We start from the raw sequence: 16,541 nt of genomic DNA, 5'->3' as shown, positions 1-16,541 counted from the left end.
ACATGGGTTTAACATGGGTTTAACAGAGTGTAGATCTCCACTGCACTCTGTCCTGGAATGTATCCTGAAATGTCAACTCACTTCCTCATCTGGCACCTTGTTCTTTGCACTAACATGGGTTTAACATGGGTTTAACATGGGTTTAACAGAGTGTAGATCTCCACTGCACTCTGTCCTGGAATGTATCCTGAAATGTCAACTCACTTCCTCATCTGGCACCTTGTTCTTTGCACTAACATGGGTTTAACATGGATTTAACATGGGTTTAACATGGGTTTAACAGAGTGTAGATCTCCACTGCACTCTGTCCTGGAATGTATCCTGAAATGTCAACTCACTTCCTCATCTGGCACCTTGTTCTTTGCACTAACATGGGTTTAACATGGGTTTAACATGGGTTTAACATGGGTTTAACAGAGTGTAGATCTCCACTGCACTCTGTCCTGGAATGTATCCTGAAATGTCAACTCACTTCCTCATCTGGCACCTTGTTCTTTGCACTAACATGGGTTTAACATGGGTTTAACATGGGTTTAACATGGGTTTAACAGAGTGTAGATCTCCACTGCACTCTGTCCTGGAATGTATCCTGAAATGTCAACTCACTTCCTCATCTGGCACCTTGTTCTTTGCACTAACATGGGTTTAACATGGATTTAACATGGGTTTAACATGGGTTTAACAGAGTGTAGATCTCCACTGCACTCTGTCCTGGAATGTATCCTGAAATGTCAACTCACTTCCTCATCTGGCACCTTGTTCTTTGCACTAACATGGGTTTAACATGGATTTAACATGGGTTTAACATGGGTTTAACAGAGTGTAGATCTCCACTGCACTCTGTCCTGGAATGTATCCTAAAAGGGCCCTGAAACATCAACTTGCCTCCTCATCTGGCACCTTGTTCTTTGGTTTAACATGGGTTTCACATCAGTGACCATGTTGTCCTTCCAGGATAATCAATTTGTCTTGAACCATTTACACTAAAATTGTTGCCATACCCTGGTACATTGTCCTGTATTTTAGTACACTACAGTACAGAACTTTGGCCCACAGTATTCGGCTGACCTTTTAACCTACTCCAAGATCAATCTGATGCTTCCCTCTCACATAGTCTCCATTCTCCTTTTGTCCCTATCTCAGACTCTGTTAAATGTTCCAAATGTAACTGTCGCTGTCACAACCCCTGTTAAAGTTTGAATTTCCAAGTGAATTTATTATCCAAGTACATACAGTATGTGTCACCATAAACAACCCCGAGATTCATTTCCTGAACCATTCACAGATGAACAAAGAAATCCAACAGAATCAATGAAAAATGGCAGACATTTAAAGACTACAAACAACAATGTGTAAAAGAAGACAACTGTGTAAATAAAAGATAAATGAAGGTATAAATAAATAATACCAAGAACATAGGTTGTAGTGTCTTTGAAATGCGATCATTGGTTATCAACACTGGTTCAGGAATTGAATTGAATTGACTTTATTTCTTACATCCTTCACATACATGAGGAGTAAAAATCTTTACGCTATGTCTCTGTCTAAATGTGTGATGTACAATTTATAGTAATTTGTAATAAGTAGTATGTAAAAGGACAGTCAATATAACAGAAATATAGTTGTGTCATTAACACAGAAATACTGTTGTGAATTAATCAGTATGATAGCCTGGTGGAAGAAGCTGTCCTGGAGCCTGTAGGTCCTGGCTTTTATGCTGTGGTACTGTTTCCCAGATGGTAACAGCTGGAACAGTTTGTGGTTGGGGTGACTCGGGTCCTCAGTGATCCTTCAGGCCCTTTTTACACACCTGTCTCTGTAAATGTCTTGAATAGTGGGAAGTTCACATCTACGGATGTGCTGGGCTGTCTGAACCACTCTCTGCAGAGTCCTGCGATTGAGGGAAGTACAGTTCCCATACCAGGCAGTGATGCAGCCAGTCAGGATGCTTTCAATTGTGCCCCTGCAGAAAATTCTTAGGATTTTGGGATTCATGCCAAACTTCCTCAACCGTCTGAGGTGAAAGAGGCGCGGTCGTGAGTTACTCACCACACAGCCGATATGTATAGACCACGTGAGATCCTCGGTGATGTTTATGCCAAGGAACTTAAAGCTGTTCACCTTCTCAACCCCAGATCCATTGATGTCAACAGGGACTAGCCTGTCTCTATTCCTCCTGTAGTCCACAACCAGCTCCTTTGTTTTTGCGACATTGAGGGAGAGGTTGTTTTCTTGACACCACTGTGTCAGGGTGATGACTTCCTCACTGTAGGCTGCCTCATTATTATTTGAGATTAGACCAATCAATGTAGTGTCGTCGGCAAATTTAATTAGCAGATTGGAGCTGTGGGTGGTGACAGTCATGGGTATACAGAGAGTAAACATAGAACATAGAATAGTACAGCACAGTACAGGCCCTTTGGCCCACAAATGTTGTGCTGACCCTCAAACCCTGCCTCCCATATAAGCCCCCACCTTAGATTCCTCCATATACCTGTCTAGTAGTCTCTTAAACTTCACTAGTGTATCTGCCTCCACCACTGACTCAGACAGTGCATTCCACACACCAACCACTCTCTGAGTAAAAAACCTTCCTCTAATATCCCCCCTTGAACTTTCCACCCCTTACCTTAAAGCCATGTCCTCTTGTATTGAGCAGTGGTGCCCTGGGGAAGAGGCACTGGCTATCCACTCTATCTATTCCTCTTATTATCTTGTACACCTCTATCATGTCTCCTCTCATCCTCCTTCTCTCCAAAGAGTAAAGCCCTAGCTCCCTTAATCTCTGATCATAATGCATACTTTCTAAACCAGGCAGCATCCTGCTAAATCTCCTCTGTACCCTTTCCAATGCTTCCACATCCTTCCTATAGTGAGGTGACTAGAACTAGACACAGTACTCCAAGTGTGGCCTAACCAGAGTTTTATAGAGCTGCATCATTACATCACGACTCTTAAACTCTATCCCTCGACTTATGAAAGCTAACACCCCATAAGCTTTCTTAACTGCCCTATCCACCTGTGAGGCAACTTTCAGGGATCTGAGGGGGAGCTTAGGACATAGCCCTGAGGGGCACCTGTGTTCAGTGAATCTGGGGTTTATGGGGTGAAGCCTGGAGGGAATTATGGTGTTGAATGTCCAAGAACAGCGTTTTCACATAAGCATCCTTCTCCTCCAGATGTGTAAGGATGGTGTGAAGAGCTGTGGCTATTGCATCATCTGTTGATCCGTTGTGTCGGTAGGTGAATTGTGGGGGGTCCAGTGTGGGTTGTAGCATGCTGCAGGTGTAGTCCTTGCCCAGCCTTTCAAAGCATTTGCTTATTATTGAGTCTGATGGTTGAAGGGTAATAACTGTTCCTGAATCTGCTGGTATTCCATGCACCCACCACTCACCATGTAAAATACTTACCTCTGACATACCCTATATATCCAATCATCTTAAAATGATGCCTTCCCATATTAGCTATTTGCACCCTAGGAAAAAGGCACTGGCTGTCCACTCTGTCTATGCCTCATATCATTATAGACAGTTTATCAAGTCACTTCCCATCCTTCTTTGCTCCAAACAGAAAAACCCTAGCTCATGCAATCTTTCCTCATAAGACATGCTCTCTAGTCTCGCAATACTGCAGATAAATCTCCTCTGCACATTCTCCAAAGTTTGCACATGTAGTGCATCTGAATATTCATACTCCAAACAAGAGAAATTCTGCAGATTCTGGAGATCCAAAGCAGCAGTCACAAAATGGTGGAGGAACTCAGCAGGTCAGGCAGCATCCATGGAAACGAGTAAACAGTCGACGTTTCGGGCTGGAAAAGAAGGAGAGCATTCAGAGTAAGAAGCTCCAAGTGTGGTCTAACCAGAGTTTTATAGAGCTACAACATTACCTTGGCCAACACACCTTATGCCTTCTTAATCACCCTATCAAACCTTGAGGCATCTATGGACATTGATCCAAGATGTCTATGTCCCTCCACACTGGTAAAAATCCTGCCATTAAGCCAGTTCTCTGCCTTCCAGTTCAACCTCCCAAAGTGAATCACAGCCACGTTGTGATGGATCCCATTTTATGAATGAGCCTATCATTGGGAATCTTGTCAAATGCCTTACTAAAATCCATATACAGTACATCTCATGTTCCATCTTCATAAGGCCATTAGATATCGGAGCATAATTATGCCATTTGGCTTATCAAGTCTGCTCTGCCAATTCATCATGGCTAATCCAATTTTCCTCTCAGCCCCAATCTCCTGCCCATATCCCTTCATGCCCAGACCAGTCAAGAATCTATTAACCTCTGCCTTAAGTATACATAAAGACTTGACCTCCACAGCTGCCTGTGGCAAAGAGTTCCACAGGTTCATCCCTCTCTAGCTAAAGATATTCCTCCTCATCTCCATTCTAAAAGGATGCCCTTCTATTCTAAGGATGGGTCCTCTGGTCTTAGATTCTCCCACTACAGGAAACATCCTCTCTACGCACACTCTATTAAGGCCTTTCACCATTCGATAGGTTTCAATAAGGTCACCCCTCATTCTTCTAAATTCTAGTGAATACAGGCCTGGAGGCATTAAAAAGGCTCTTCAGCTGACAAGCCCATCAATCCTGGAATCATTTTTGTGAGCCTTCTTTGAACCCTCTCCAGTTTCTAAGATAAGGGGTATAAAACTACTCCAAGCTTTATAAAGTTTCAACGTTATGTCCTTGCTTTTAATTCTAGTTCTCTTGAAATGAATGCTAACATTGCATTTGCCTTCTTCACCACAGACTCAACCTGCAAATTAACCTTTATGGAATCCATGCAAGCACTCCCAAGTCCCTTTGCACTTCAGTATTTTGTATTTTCTGCCTATTTAGAAAATAGACAACCCTTTCATTTCTTCTACCAAAGTGCATGACCATACACTTCCCGACACTGTATTCCATCAGCCACTTCTTTGCCCATTCTCTTAATATGTCTAAGTCCTTCTGTAGCCTCTCTACTTCCTTAAAACTACTTGCCCCTCCACCTATCTTCGTATCATCTGCAAACTTTGCAACAAAGCCATTAATTCTATCATCCAAATCATTAGCATATAAAGTAAAAAGAATCTGTCCCAATACAAACCTCTATGGAACACCACTAGTCCCCAGCAGCCAACCAGAAAAGGCTCCCTTTATTCCCACTTTGCCTGCTGCCAATCAGCCACTGCTTTCTCCATGCTGGAATCTTTCCTGTAATACTATTGGCTCATAGCTCACTAAGCATCCTCATTTGTGGCACCTTCTCAAAGGCCTTCTGAAAATTCAAGTACACAACATCAACCTTTGTCTATTCTGCCTGTTATTTCCTCAAAGATTTTTCAGACAAAATTTTCCCTGAGGAAACTACGGCCTATTTTATCATCTGCCTCCAAGTATCCCAAAACCACATCCTTAACAATTGATTCCAATATCTTCCCAACCACTGAGGTCAGACTAACTGGCCCATAGTTTCTTTTCTTCTGCCTCTCTCCCTTCTTGAAGAGTGGAGTGACATTTGTAATTTTACAGTCTTCTGGAACCATTCCAGAATCTAGAGATTCAGGAAAGATCATTACTAATGCCTCTACAATCTCTTTAGCCACCTCTTTCAGACCTTTCAGTTTCTCAAGAAACTTCTGTCTTGTTACAGTAACTTCACATTCTTCATGCCCCCTGACACCTAGATCTTCCACCATACTGCTAGTGTCTTCCACAGTGAAGAATGATGCAAAATACTTATTCAGTTCATCTGCCATTTCCCTGTCCCCCATTACTGCCTCTCCAGCATTGTATTCCAGTGGTCTGATATCCACTCTCGCCTCTCTTTTACACTTTATGTATCTGAAGAAACTTTTAGTCTCCTCTTTAATATCATTGGCCAGCTTACCTTTGTATTTCATCTTTACCTTCTTAATGACTTTTTTAGTTGCCTTTTATTGGTATTTGAAATACCAATAAGCCATCTCGTGTGCATTCTAGAAATTCCCTCTCTTGGATTAATTTGTTTTACTGCTGGATTGACAACATACCCAAACATATTCAAAGATATTGTTCTATGAAATTGCCTCTATATACTGACACATAGTTCTGTGCTTTACTTTGTGTCTGTCATCCCATTTCTGGCACCCGCTAGGAATTTTATTCACTGATTGTCACCATATCTTGACATTGTGTCCACTGTTTTACGATTAGATTGTAACCCTATTCTATTACATTGTCTAGTATTTTAAATTGGGGCAGCAGCATGTTCAGGCTAAATGATGGAGTTTTCACTTCTTAACAGAAAGGCCATGGTCATCCATGATCATTACTAATGCCTCCACAATCTCTTTAGCCACCTCTTTCAGACCTCTCAGTTTCCAAAGAAACTTCTATCTTGTTACAGTAACTTCACACACTTCATTATTACGCTGAGCACAGGCGCTCCCCAGGGCTGTGTGTTCAGCCGCTGCTGTTTTCACTACTGACGCGTGACTGTGTCGCAGGATCCAGCTCAAACCGTGTCATCCAGTTTGCAGATGAAACAACGGTGGTTGGCCTCATTAACAACGATGATGAGTCAGTGTACAGAGAGGAAGTGGAGCAGCTGGTGGACTGGTGTGAGAGGAACAACCCAAGTCTGTATGTGGAGAAGACAAAGGAAATCATTATGGACTTCAGGAAGGTGCAGATGAACCAAGCTCCTCTGCGCATACATGTCTCCTCCATAAAGAGAGTTAAGAGCATCAAGTTTCTTGGAGTTCACATCACAGATGGCCTTGGGAGATGGAGGCAAGTGAGGCTTCAACCCCCTGCCAACCCCCCCACCCACAACTGAATTTTACAGAGCTCCACTAAGACCATCCTGACAAGCTGGTATGGGAGCAGCAAAGCATCAGACCGCAAGTCCCAACAGAGGACTGTGAGAATGGCCAAGAGGATCATAGGGGCCTCCCTACCATCCATCGGGAACATTCATCAGGAGCACTACGTACGCTGGGACTTTAGTATTATCAAGGATCCCACCCACCCATCCAGCATCTGTTTTGACTTTCTACCATCAGGCAGGAGACTCCAGTGCATAAAGACAACAACGGACAGGATGGGAAACAGTTTCTTCCCTTAGGCTATTAGGCTTCTGAACTCCCTGCCACATTGCAGTCAAGGTGTCAGTGGATAATTTGTACTGTACCCTGCAATATTTAATTTATGCACTTTGTTTATTTATCCAAAATTCATTTGTAGATTTTATTTTTACTTCCCTAAGTTATTACACTCTGGCCTGGAGAAAGGTTGACTTGTCTGGTGGTATACATGTACAGTATATCGTTAAATGACAGTAAACGTGACTTGACTATTTTAGAATAGGTATTTACCCAGTACTGTGGTAGTATAATCACTGGGAACTTGTGAAGTAGAAGGGGGAACTTTGTCCATCATACCTGTGCCAGTCCAGGCAACACCCTTCCTTCTGGCATTTGGTCTCTGACTTCACATCCAAGTATTTTTTAGATGTCACCAGGGTGTCTGTCTCCCCCAACTTCCATGCAGGGAGATCCTGCTCCCTGAAACCAAACCCCCTCCCCCAACCCACCTCCTGGGTGAAAGTAATTTTCATTCCCTCTAATCCTTTTACCAATTATTTTGAATCTCTGACTCTGGAGTTTTTGATCCCTCTGCTAAGGGAAAAAGTTCCTTTCTAAGTGTCCAATCTTTGGCTATCATGATTCTCTACATCTTCGTTAAGCATCTCCTCAGCTCTTCGGTTCAATGTGAATCCAATTCTTCTTCAGAATGACAATTTTCCAGTCCCAGCAACATCAGTGTAAATCTCCCATTCGTCCTCTCTGGTGCAATCACATCCTTCTTGAACCACAGCGACTACAGCTGCATAGTGTATGAACTGTTATCTAACTAGTGTTGTATGTAGTTGTAGCATAACCTCCCAGCATTTTTATTCTCTTCCTCAAATGACAACAGTAAGTATCTCATATGCATCTTTAATTATCCAATTTACCTATCCTCGAAGGATCTCTAAAGGCCTTTATCAATCTTAAGAGTCTATGGACATTGATTTAAAGTGTAGTTCAAAATTTAGTGTCATCCCTGGCCTCTTTGCACCTCCTTAAATGCATTACCTCACCTTTCTCCTGATGAAATTCTATCCTCCACTTTGCTGCCCACCTAATCCAAACGTCTGTATTCCTCTGGACCAAATCTTTCATCCACATTCTCAAACACCTACCTCCTGTTGGAATCAAATATCATGTTCCTGGATCTAAATCACAGCAAGTGCAGGGGATTGAGGACTCGTTACTGTCAAACCATTACCCTTTGCTTCATCTCAGTGAGCAAATTTCAGACGGTTTGTCATTCTATGTTGAAATTTCACAGACTTTAACTTCTTTGATCAACCAGCCTCGCAGACTGTTTGCACAGAGCCTGTGAGAATCCACGTGGATTAAATAAATCAAACACGCCCAGCTGTCAACGCTCATTGCTACCTCTTTAAAAAAATCCAGTCAGTCTTCTTAATTTTGGCCGGAATTAAATTTATGGTTTTACTTTTTGATTCATTTTTGATTTTACTTTTGCTTTTAAGATTATGCTGCTGGAAACTTCACGGAGGTATGACCCTCAGATAGAGAGTATCACCTTTCTGAAAGATTTCAGTTACAACCGCGAGGATTTCGCCAAGGCAGGTATGTGATTCTCCTTCACTGTTTGAGTCACACAATATCATCTTGGCAGTCTTGTTGCCGACAATCACAATGTTGACATAAATCTAGTCTGAAGTCTGAACCCTGAGCATTGAGCTGGGTGCAAAGTGCTGTGGGAAATCTGTAATGAACAAACTCTGCATGTCCTAGTGACAGATTTGTCAGTCATGCTTGGGACTTGCATGCTGCTTTGCTAAGGACTGCTACTGAGTCCTGCCATCAGTCGAGCTCTGTGCTTTCCCCAGTGAGGCTGGTCTGGGCTGTTCTTTAAGTATTTGTTTTCTGTTTTACTATGGCATATTAACTCTTCTGATTGCCACAGCTACCCGTGCAGGATCGTTTCTCTCGATGATGGTCCTCCGTTCGGGTGAGCTGCCTGGTCCCCCAGGGGGTGTTTCCTTAGTGCAGTTTCTGTTTGCTCACTCTAGGATCATTCTGTGCTGGCAGAGGGAGGTGGTTAATATGCCTTCTACGTGAGAGCGCTGGAGAGGGTACAGAGGAGGTTCATCATCATGTTGCCTGGGATGAAGTGTGTCAGTTAAGAGAAGAGAATGGAGAGTCTGTTTTCTCTAGTCAGAGGAGGTTAGCAGGGGACATGATTGAGATATTGAAAATTATGAGTGTTAAGACTACAAGAAAGCTGGGGACATAGATTTAGGGCAAGGGGAAGAGATTTACTGGGGATCTGAGGTGCTCTTTTTCACACTAAGAATAGAGAGTACACGGAATACATACAGAGAGCAGTAGATACAGAGTTGCTGGCAGCATTTAAGAGCACTTGACTTACCCTTGCGCCCAAGTGCTGGAACATGGGGTCAGTACAAATGGGTGCCTACTGGTCACCTGGACATGGTGAGCCAAATGGCCTGATTATGCTCTCTAACTCTATGGAGCACCTACGTCTCATAACAATTAAGGATAGATATTCGTACCATTGTATCATAGACAGGTGGAGAGGCAGATGTTCTATTGATTGAGAACTGATTTTCAGAATGGGCTGAAACCCAGCTGTCTTTACTAATTCTACAGCCAGTTTTCCTATCCAATGAATCATTATTAGCAATGTATGCAACAGAAAGAGTGTTTGTGGGAAAGAAAGTGTGTGTGTGTATGTGTGTGTGCGATGAATTTCGAGAAAGTGTGCGTGTGCATATGTATGTGTGTGTGCGGTGAATATGTGAGAAAGGGTGTGTGTGTGTGTGTGTGTGTGTATGTGTGTGTGCAGGGTGAATTTTGTGAGAAAGGGTGCGTGTGGATATACGAGTGACAGAGACAGTGAGCATATGTTTGGGAAAGAGACAGTGTGTTTGTGTACAGGAAATAGTGAATGTCTATGAAAGGGTATGTATTTCTGAAAAAGTGCATGTGTGAGAGAGAGAAAAAGGGGTGTCTAAGAAGGAGGTGGTATGCGTTGTTGGATTCTGATGTTCTTAATCCAAGATTCTTTTGGAGGGCAGGAAAGAGGCACAAAACACCTTGCTTCACAATAATTTAAGTGTTAGTAGAACAAAGAAAATCAAAACTGGCAGTAACAGGAGCAGAGACTATTAGCAGAAGAGAGAGGAGAAGCAGAAAGAAGATGGTGCAGCCTCATGGTCAGCTCTTTTTAATTCTCCATAAATATGGAATGTACTATTTAAATTAACAGATAAGTCAACCAATCGGATAGCACTATTCAAATAACGTAGCACTAGAGAAACTTCCAGAGCTTTCCAGAATCCGGAGGCACACTGAACAACTGCATATACATACAATGGCCACAAGGAAACATACTAAATTGTTACACGTTTGTAAGTGTTATAACAATACAAGCAGGTAATTAATTGTTAAGACGCAAAGATTAGTAGGCGTACTTGTGTTTTAACAATTTTATTAAGGGTCATCCTTAAACAAGTAAAAAAATGTAAATTATGATAAGGCATATCAGGACCAATAATATGACTCATAATATTGAGTAATGCCAGCTTCCCAGACGTAAATGAATCTAGTCAAAGAAATCCCATCCACCAGATTGATGTATTTTAGTTACTTCTTTACAAGTATGATCAGCCAACTTAGTTATACCTTTAGATTTGTCAGGTATGTAAGTACAACACTCCTTGCCGAGAACTACGCACATTTCCCCCTTAATTGCTAAGAGAAGATCTAATACCATACGATTTTGAAGAACCATTCTACGCAGCATGACCTTTTCTGTTGTTACTTTATTGTACCCAAGGCTTTGGCAGTGTGACTGCTTACTCTTTCTAAAGCTGCAATAACACTTTTAACCTCTTTTATACTTTCTGCAACATTGTAAAATGGGAATAGAATTGATGGAAAAGGATCTCCTTCTAAAATGTCTTGTTTGCTTCCAGACTCTGGCAGGTAAGGGTAAGGTGTATGTATGCCTCATGGCAGGAAAAACATACCCAAAAGAACAGGATCCTAAACCATTACATGGAAGAGAGGTGTCGGCTCAACTTCCACACATAAAGTACATATTGTTCCATCAACTTAGGTCATTTCTTACCACTTTACAAGAGCTCTATTGGATTGTAATATTTTTCTGATGGATATCGTCAATGGAAATTTCACAGCCATTACTTCATTTAGGACTATGTAGAGTGTAATTGCCTGAACTATGCCCTACTGGAATGCTACCTTCAGAACTCAAGCAAACATGGAAACATAGAAAACCTACAGCACAATACAGGCCCTTCAGCCCACAAATCTGTGCCGAGCACGTCCTTACTATAGAAATCACCTAGGGTTACCCATAGCGCTCTATTTTTCTAAGCTGCATGTACCTATCCAGGAGTCTCTTAAAAGACCCTACCATGTCCACTTCCACCACCGTCACCGGTAGCCCATTCCATGCACTCACCTCTCTCTGCATAAAAAAACTTACCCCTGACATCTCTCTGTACCTACTTCCAAGCACCTTAAAACTGTGCCCTCTTGTGCTAGCCATGTCAGCCCTGGGAAAAAGCCTCCAACTTTTGACACCATCTATGCCTCTCATTACCTTGTACACCTCTATCGGGTCACCTCTCATCCTCCGTCACTCCAAGGAGAAAAGGCCGAGTTCACTCAACCTATTCTCATAAGGCATGCTCCCCAATCCAGGTAACATCCTTGTAAATCTGCTCTGCATCCTTTCTATAGTTTCCATATCCTTCCTGTAGTGAGGTGACCAGAATTGAGCACAGTACTCCAAGTGGGGTCTGACCAGGGTCCTATATAGCTGCAACATTACCTCTCAGTTCTTAAACTTAAAAGGTAGTTTTTATAGTGAACACATGAAAAGGTTTAATAGCTGTGTCATGAACATTAGATGTGGATTTATCCCAGGATAAGACATGAATAGGATCAGGTATGATATTCCCTAAATCATGCTGATTTCATTTATGTAAAATCATCCTGTTTAAGATGATATGTGGGGGCATGATCATTGTAGATTTATGTCTCCGTGGAGAATAATGAGTCGTAGGCGTAATGTCTACATCACCATTGCTGAAATGTTTAATAAAGTGGGTGCATATTTGTTCCGCATTTGCAGGAATACCTAGCCTTGGTGAATATTTTGAAGTGTGTTGTATATATTGACATATCTAGCAGCTAAAGGCATTAACAGCATCAGCAAGTTCATGTGATACTCATAAGTCTATGTTATGAGTCATCTCAACTGGCACATTATGAGTAGGGAGATTTGGTAAAAATTTAACAACAAATAATATTGAAATAAACTTTATAATGTCCAGTAGTTGTTGACTTGCTTGAAGACTCCTGGTTGGTTAGTGATTTGTTCACTGTAGCCCAGCAGTGTAGGCACTGAGTGAGAGGTTACTACCACATTAACCACAGTGCTTGTTGTCTTCATCGGGTACCACTTTAGCTCACTTGCAGCGGCTGGTGTGTATTGACTTACTTTTACCTTCTGCTTTCACTGCTGAGTTGGTAATTAACAACACTTGAAAAGGACCTTCCCTTCGAGCTCCTGGTGGTTCCTTAAGTGGTTTCGTAATCGGGACCCACTCACCAGTGTGACGAGAATACACATAAAATTAAGATGTTTGCTGGCCTGGGTTAGCATCAGTGACATCAGCAAGTGGTCTGCCACCTGCCCTCAGGGGAAGGAGAGATAAGGAACAATGGAGCAGCATCTGGAGATGTGTAATGAAGGGACGGGGGAGAGAGAGCTGTCTGGAGCGGCTCCCCCCTTTGAACCTTGAACTGTTTGAAGTGACGGACAGGCGATACCCCAGCAGGGGGATAAAAAGGGACCAGTTCGCTAAGGCACACACACACGCCACCCGAGGTAACGAGACCCTGGAAGCGGTGCGCCTCTCACGAGTGGGTGAGAAGTACCAGACAACGACCAGGGTGGAAAGGTACGATCAGCGGGAACCCGGTGTGTATCCGCCCTTGCCTGGGTGCCGGGTTCACTGCAGAGGATCGACCGCATCTGGAGGAGGGGTCACAGTCGGTGACCTCAGGTGACATCACCAAGGACCCGCCCAAAAGTTGCTTGTGAGCAATCTCGCCGGTCTGTGAGTGAAGCCGTTCTGAATGATCAGTTGTTCCTGTTCTATCTCTCTCTTCCCCCACGTTGTCCATCGCCATGGCAACGATTACTGCGAACTGAACTTTGAGTCACTTGGAAATTTGGTCATTTACCCCTAGACAACGATAGAGCTTGATTGATGCTGTTATCTTAATTCTGTGCACATGTGTGTTTATCATCGCTGAACTGTTGCATTTATTATCCTTTCGATTACTGTGTTGCTTGTTTCTTTAATAAAACTTTCTTAGTTCTAGTACTCCAGACTCCAACTGAGTGATCCATTTCTGCTGGTTTGGCAACCCAGTTACGGGGTACGTAACACCAGGAATCCAAATGTGTCCACCTTCTGTTAGATCACTCCAAGCAGCAGAACTGTGTTGAGAAGCAAACCATACAACTTGGGTTAATTTTACACAATAATTAACTAAACTGTCTGCCATAATGTGTATATCGGTCTCTCTGAGATCGAGGGCTACTTGCAGTGACTTGGGGCACCTGGTTACCAAATAGAATAGACTTGGTTTAGTTTTCTTGTTTGGGGTTGCTCTGATAATACACAAGACCATAGGAAGAGCTGTAGGCCCTGGTACACCTTCCCCATGATACTTAGTCAGTTTGTGGTTCCATGCATTTGTTCGACTTGTCCTGATGACTCAGGGTGATGAAAATACTGATGTTCATATAACTCCTGACAAACACTCCCAGTGAAATATGTTCCTTGGTCAGAGTCAAAATGACATGGCAATCCCCGTCTAGGAATATACTCCTGATCAGAGCTTTTGCTGTGTATGTGACAGCAGGTTTCCTTGCACCCATCATGAAAACTTGTCCACTATTACCTGTACGTCTGAATATCCTTGACACTTTGGCAAAGTAATGCAATCCACCTGTACTGTAAGTGTTAAAATGGACCAGGTGGGGCAGGAGCACTTAGTTGTGGTAGCTTTTCCGCTACTCCAGAATTCATTTTCTGGTATGTCATTCAGCTTTCAAGCATTTGTCAAGCTTGTACCCTGAACTTTAGATTCCACCATTATTGGGGGAACCTGTTGATCATCTTTTGCACTTCAATGTGTCCTAGGGAGTGCATCTGCTGTGCCAGGTAAGGAAGAAACATAGTTGGAGCTACTGGTCTATGACTAGTGCCATATCTCCAGAATCCATAACTGTCTAACGTCCCATAATTGTCCATCTAGAACCATTTTTCCTGATTAAAGCATTGAGTGTTTTTCTCTCTACAAGATCTTGTACGTTTGTCTGTAATGTGGAGTTAAACTGTGTTTGCATAATTCCAGTTGTTGGGTTCACTGCATATTTCTCAGCACGTCTACCTTTAAAAATTTCTTTCCGCGTTGCCTGTTCCAAAATTTCATCCGCAAGTGCATCTTCATGGCTTCCCATTGTAGTTATTTTGGAGTGACTTTTACATTTTAATACACCAACATTTGATGGCAATTGTATGGCATTCATGAGTTCTAATACTGTTTGGGATTTTAACAGCCATAAGGATTTCCCTTTGTCTCCATAAGTTTCCAAAATCATGAACAACTCCAAAAGCATTTGGAGAATCAGTGTAGATATGAACTGATCTTCCTTCTGCCAATTTACCCGTTTCAATAAAGCTTCTAGTTCTGCCTGTTGCATAGAGATACCAGGAGCCATTTGAATTCCCCTCTCAATCGTTGAGGACTGTCAGTGCATAGAGTCAAATCTTTAGAAGAGCAATAACCAACAGAACTCTGTTGCTCTCCACATTCTTGAGTTAAGGCTGCCATCAAGTGTTTCTTATTGACGTACAGGCTAAATGGTTTACGGTATCAGAGATTCTTAATGGAATCAGAGTCATAGAAAATTATAGCACGGAAACAGGCCTTTCAGTCCATCTAGTCCGTGCCGAACCATTTAAACTGCTCACTCTCATTGACCGGTACTGGAACCACAGCACTCCGTGTCACAGTTAATACCTTGGTTAATGTAGGGGCTGTGCACAATGTCACCTCTAAAGTCTGAAACACTTTCAGTTGTTCTTCATTAAGAGTCCCAGGATCATTTGAGCACTTACTGTCCTTCAGCAGATTATTGAGGGGTTGAGCAATTGTCGATGGATCTGCCTTGAGCTTGTCAGTGGCTTCATCTTCAGTCCTACGTCTCTTCACTCCCTTGATGTTTATTGGAGCAAGCTGTGACATGACTTTCAATCTTAGTGTTTCATCACTGTCATCCTTACCTGAGTCGCTAGAGGCCACTCTAGAGTCTATGTTCTGTTCATCCTGTAATTCCTCAGAGTTCAGTATCAGAATCAGGTTTACTATGACCGGCGTGTGACATGAAATTCGTTAACTTAGCAGCAGCAGTTCAATGCAATACATAATCTAGCAGAGAGAAAAAAAAAAGAAAATAATAAATAAGTAAATCAATTACAGTATACGTATATTGAATACATTTTAAAAAGTGCAAAAACAGAAATACTCTATAGTAAATAAGAGTTAGGTAGTGTCCAAAGATTCAATGTCCACCTAGGAATCGGATGACAGACGGGAAGAAGCTGTTCCTGAATCACTGAGTGTGTGTCTTCAGGCTTCTGTACCTCCTACCTGATGGTAACAGTGAGAAAAGGGTATGCCCTGGGTGCTGGAGGTCCTTAATAATGGAAGCTGCTTTTCTGAGACACTGCTCCCTGAAGATGTCCTGGGAACTTTGTAGGCTAGTACACAAGATGGAGCTGACTAGATTTAAAACCTTCTGCAGCTTCTTTTGGTCCTGTACAGTAGCCCCTCCATACCAGACAGTGATGCAGCCTGTCAGAATGCTCTCCATGGTACAACTATAGAGGTTTTTGAGTGAATTTGTTGACATGCCAAATCTCTTCAAACTCCTAATGGAGTATAGACGCTGTCTTGCCTTCTTTATAACGACATCAATATGTTGGGACCAGGTTAGATCCTCAGAGATCTTGACACTCAGGAACTTGAAACTGCTCACTCTCTCCACTTCTGATCCCTCTATGAGGATTGGTACGTGTTCCGTCGTCTTACCCTTCCTGAAGTCCACAATCAGCTCTTTCGTCTTACTGACGTTGAGTGTCAGGTTGTTGCTGTGGCACCACTCCACCAGTTGGCATATCTCTCTCCCGTATGCCCTCTCATCACCACCTGAGGTTCTACCAACAATGGTTGTATTGTCAGCAAATTTATAGGTGGTATTTGAACTATGCCTAACCACACAGTCATGTGTATACAGAGAGTGGTGCAGTGGGCTAAGCACACACCCCTGAGGTGCGCCAGTGTTGAT

The 16,541-nt window shown here is 42.6% G+C and overlaps 1 protein-coding gene across 1 annotated transcript in view; it reads left to right on the top strand.

The window, feature by feature from the left end:
* Positions 1–16,541, top strand: part of LOC134354325 (oxysterols receptor LXR-alpha-like) — a 132,441-nt gene that overhangs the window by 94,957 nt on the left and 20,943 nt on the right. Inside the window, exon 6 of the mRNA XM_063063259.1 lies at positions 8,587–8,686. Coding sequence (XP_062919329.1) covers positions 8,587–8,686 — 100 coding nt within the window. The remainder of the gene's footprint in view (positions 1–8,586; positions 8,687–16,541) is intronic.

Source organism: Mobula hypostoma, chromosome 11 (genome assembly GCF_963921235.1).
Source record: "Mobula hypostoma chromosome 11, sMobHyp1.1, whole genome shotgun sequence".
NCBI classification, from domain to species: domain Eukaryota; kingdom Metazoa; phylum Chordata; class Chondrichthyes; order Myliobatiformes; family Myliobatidae; genus Mobula; species Mobula hypostoma.
Note: the sequence above shows the minus strand (reverse complement) of the source record. Positions and strands in the feature narration are given on the sequence as shown.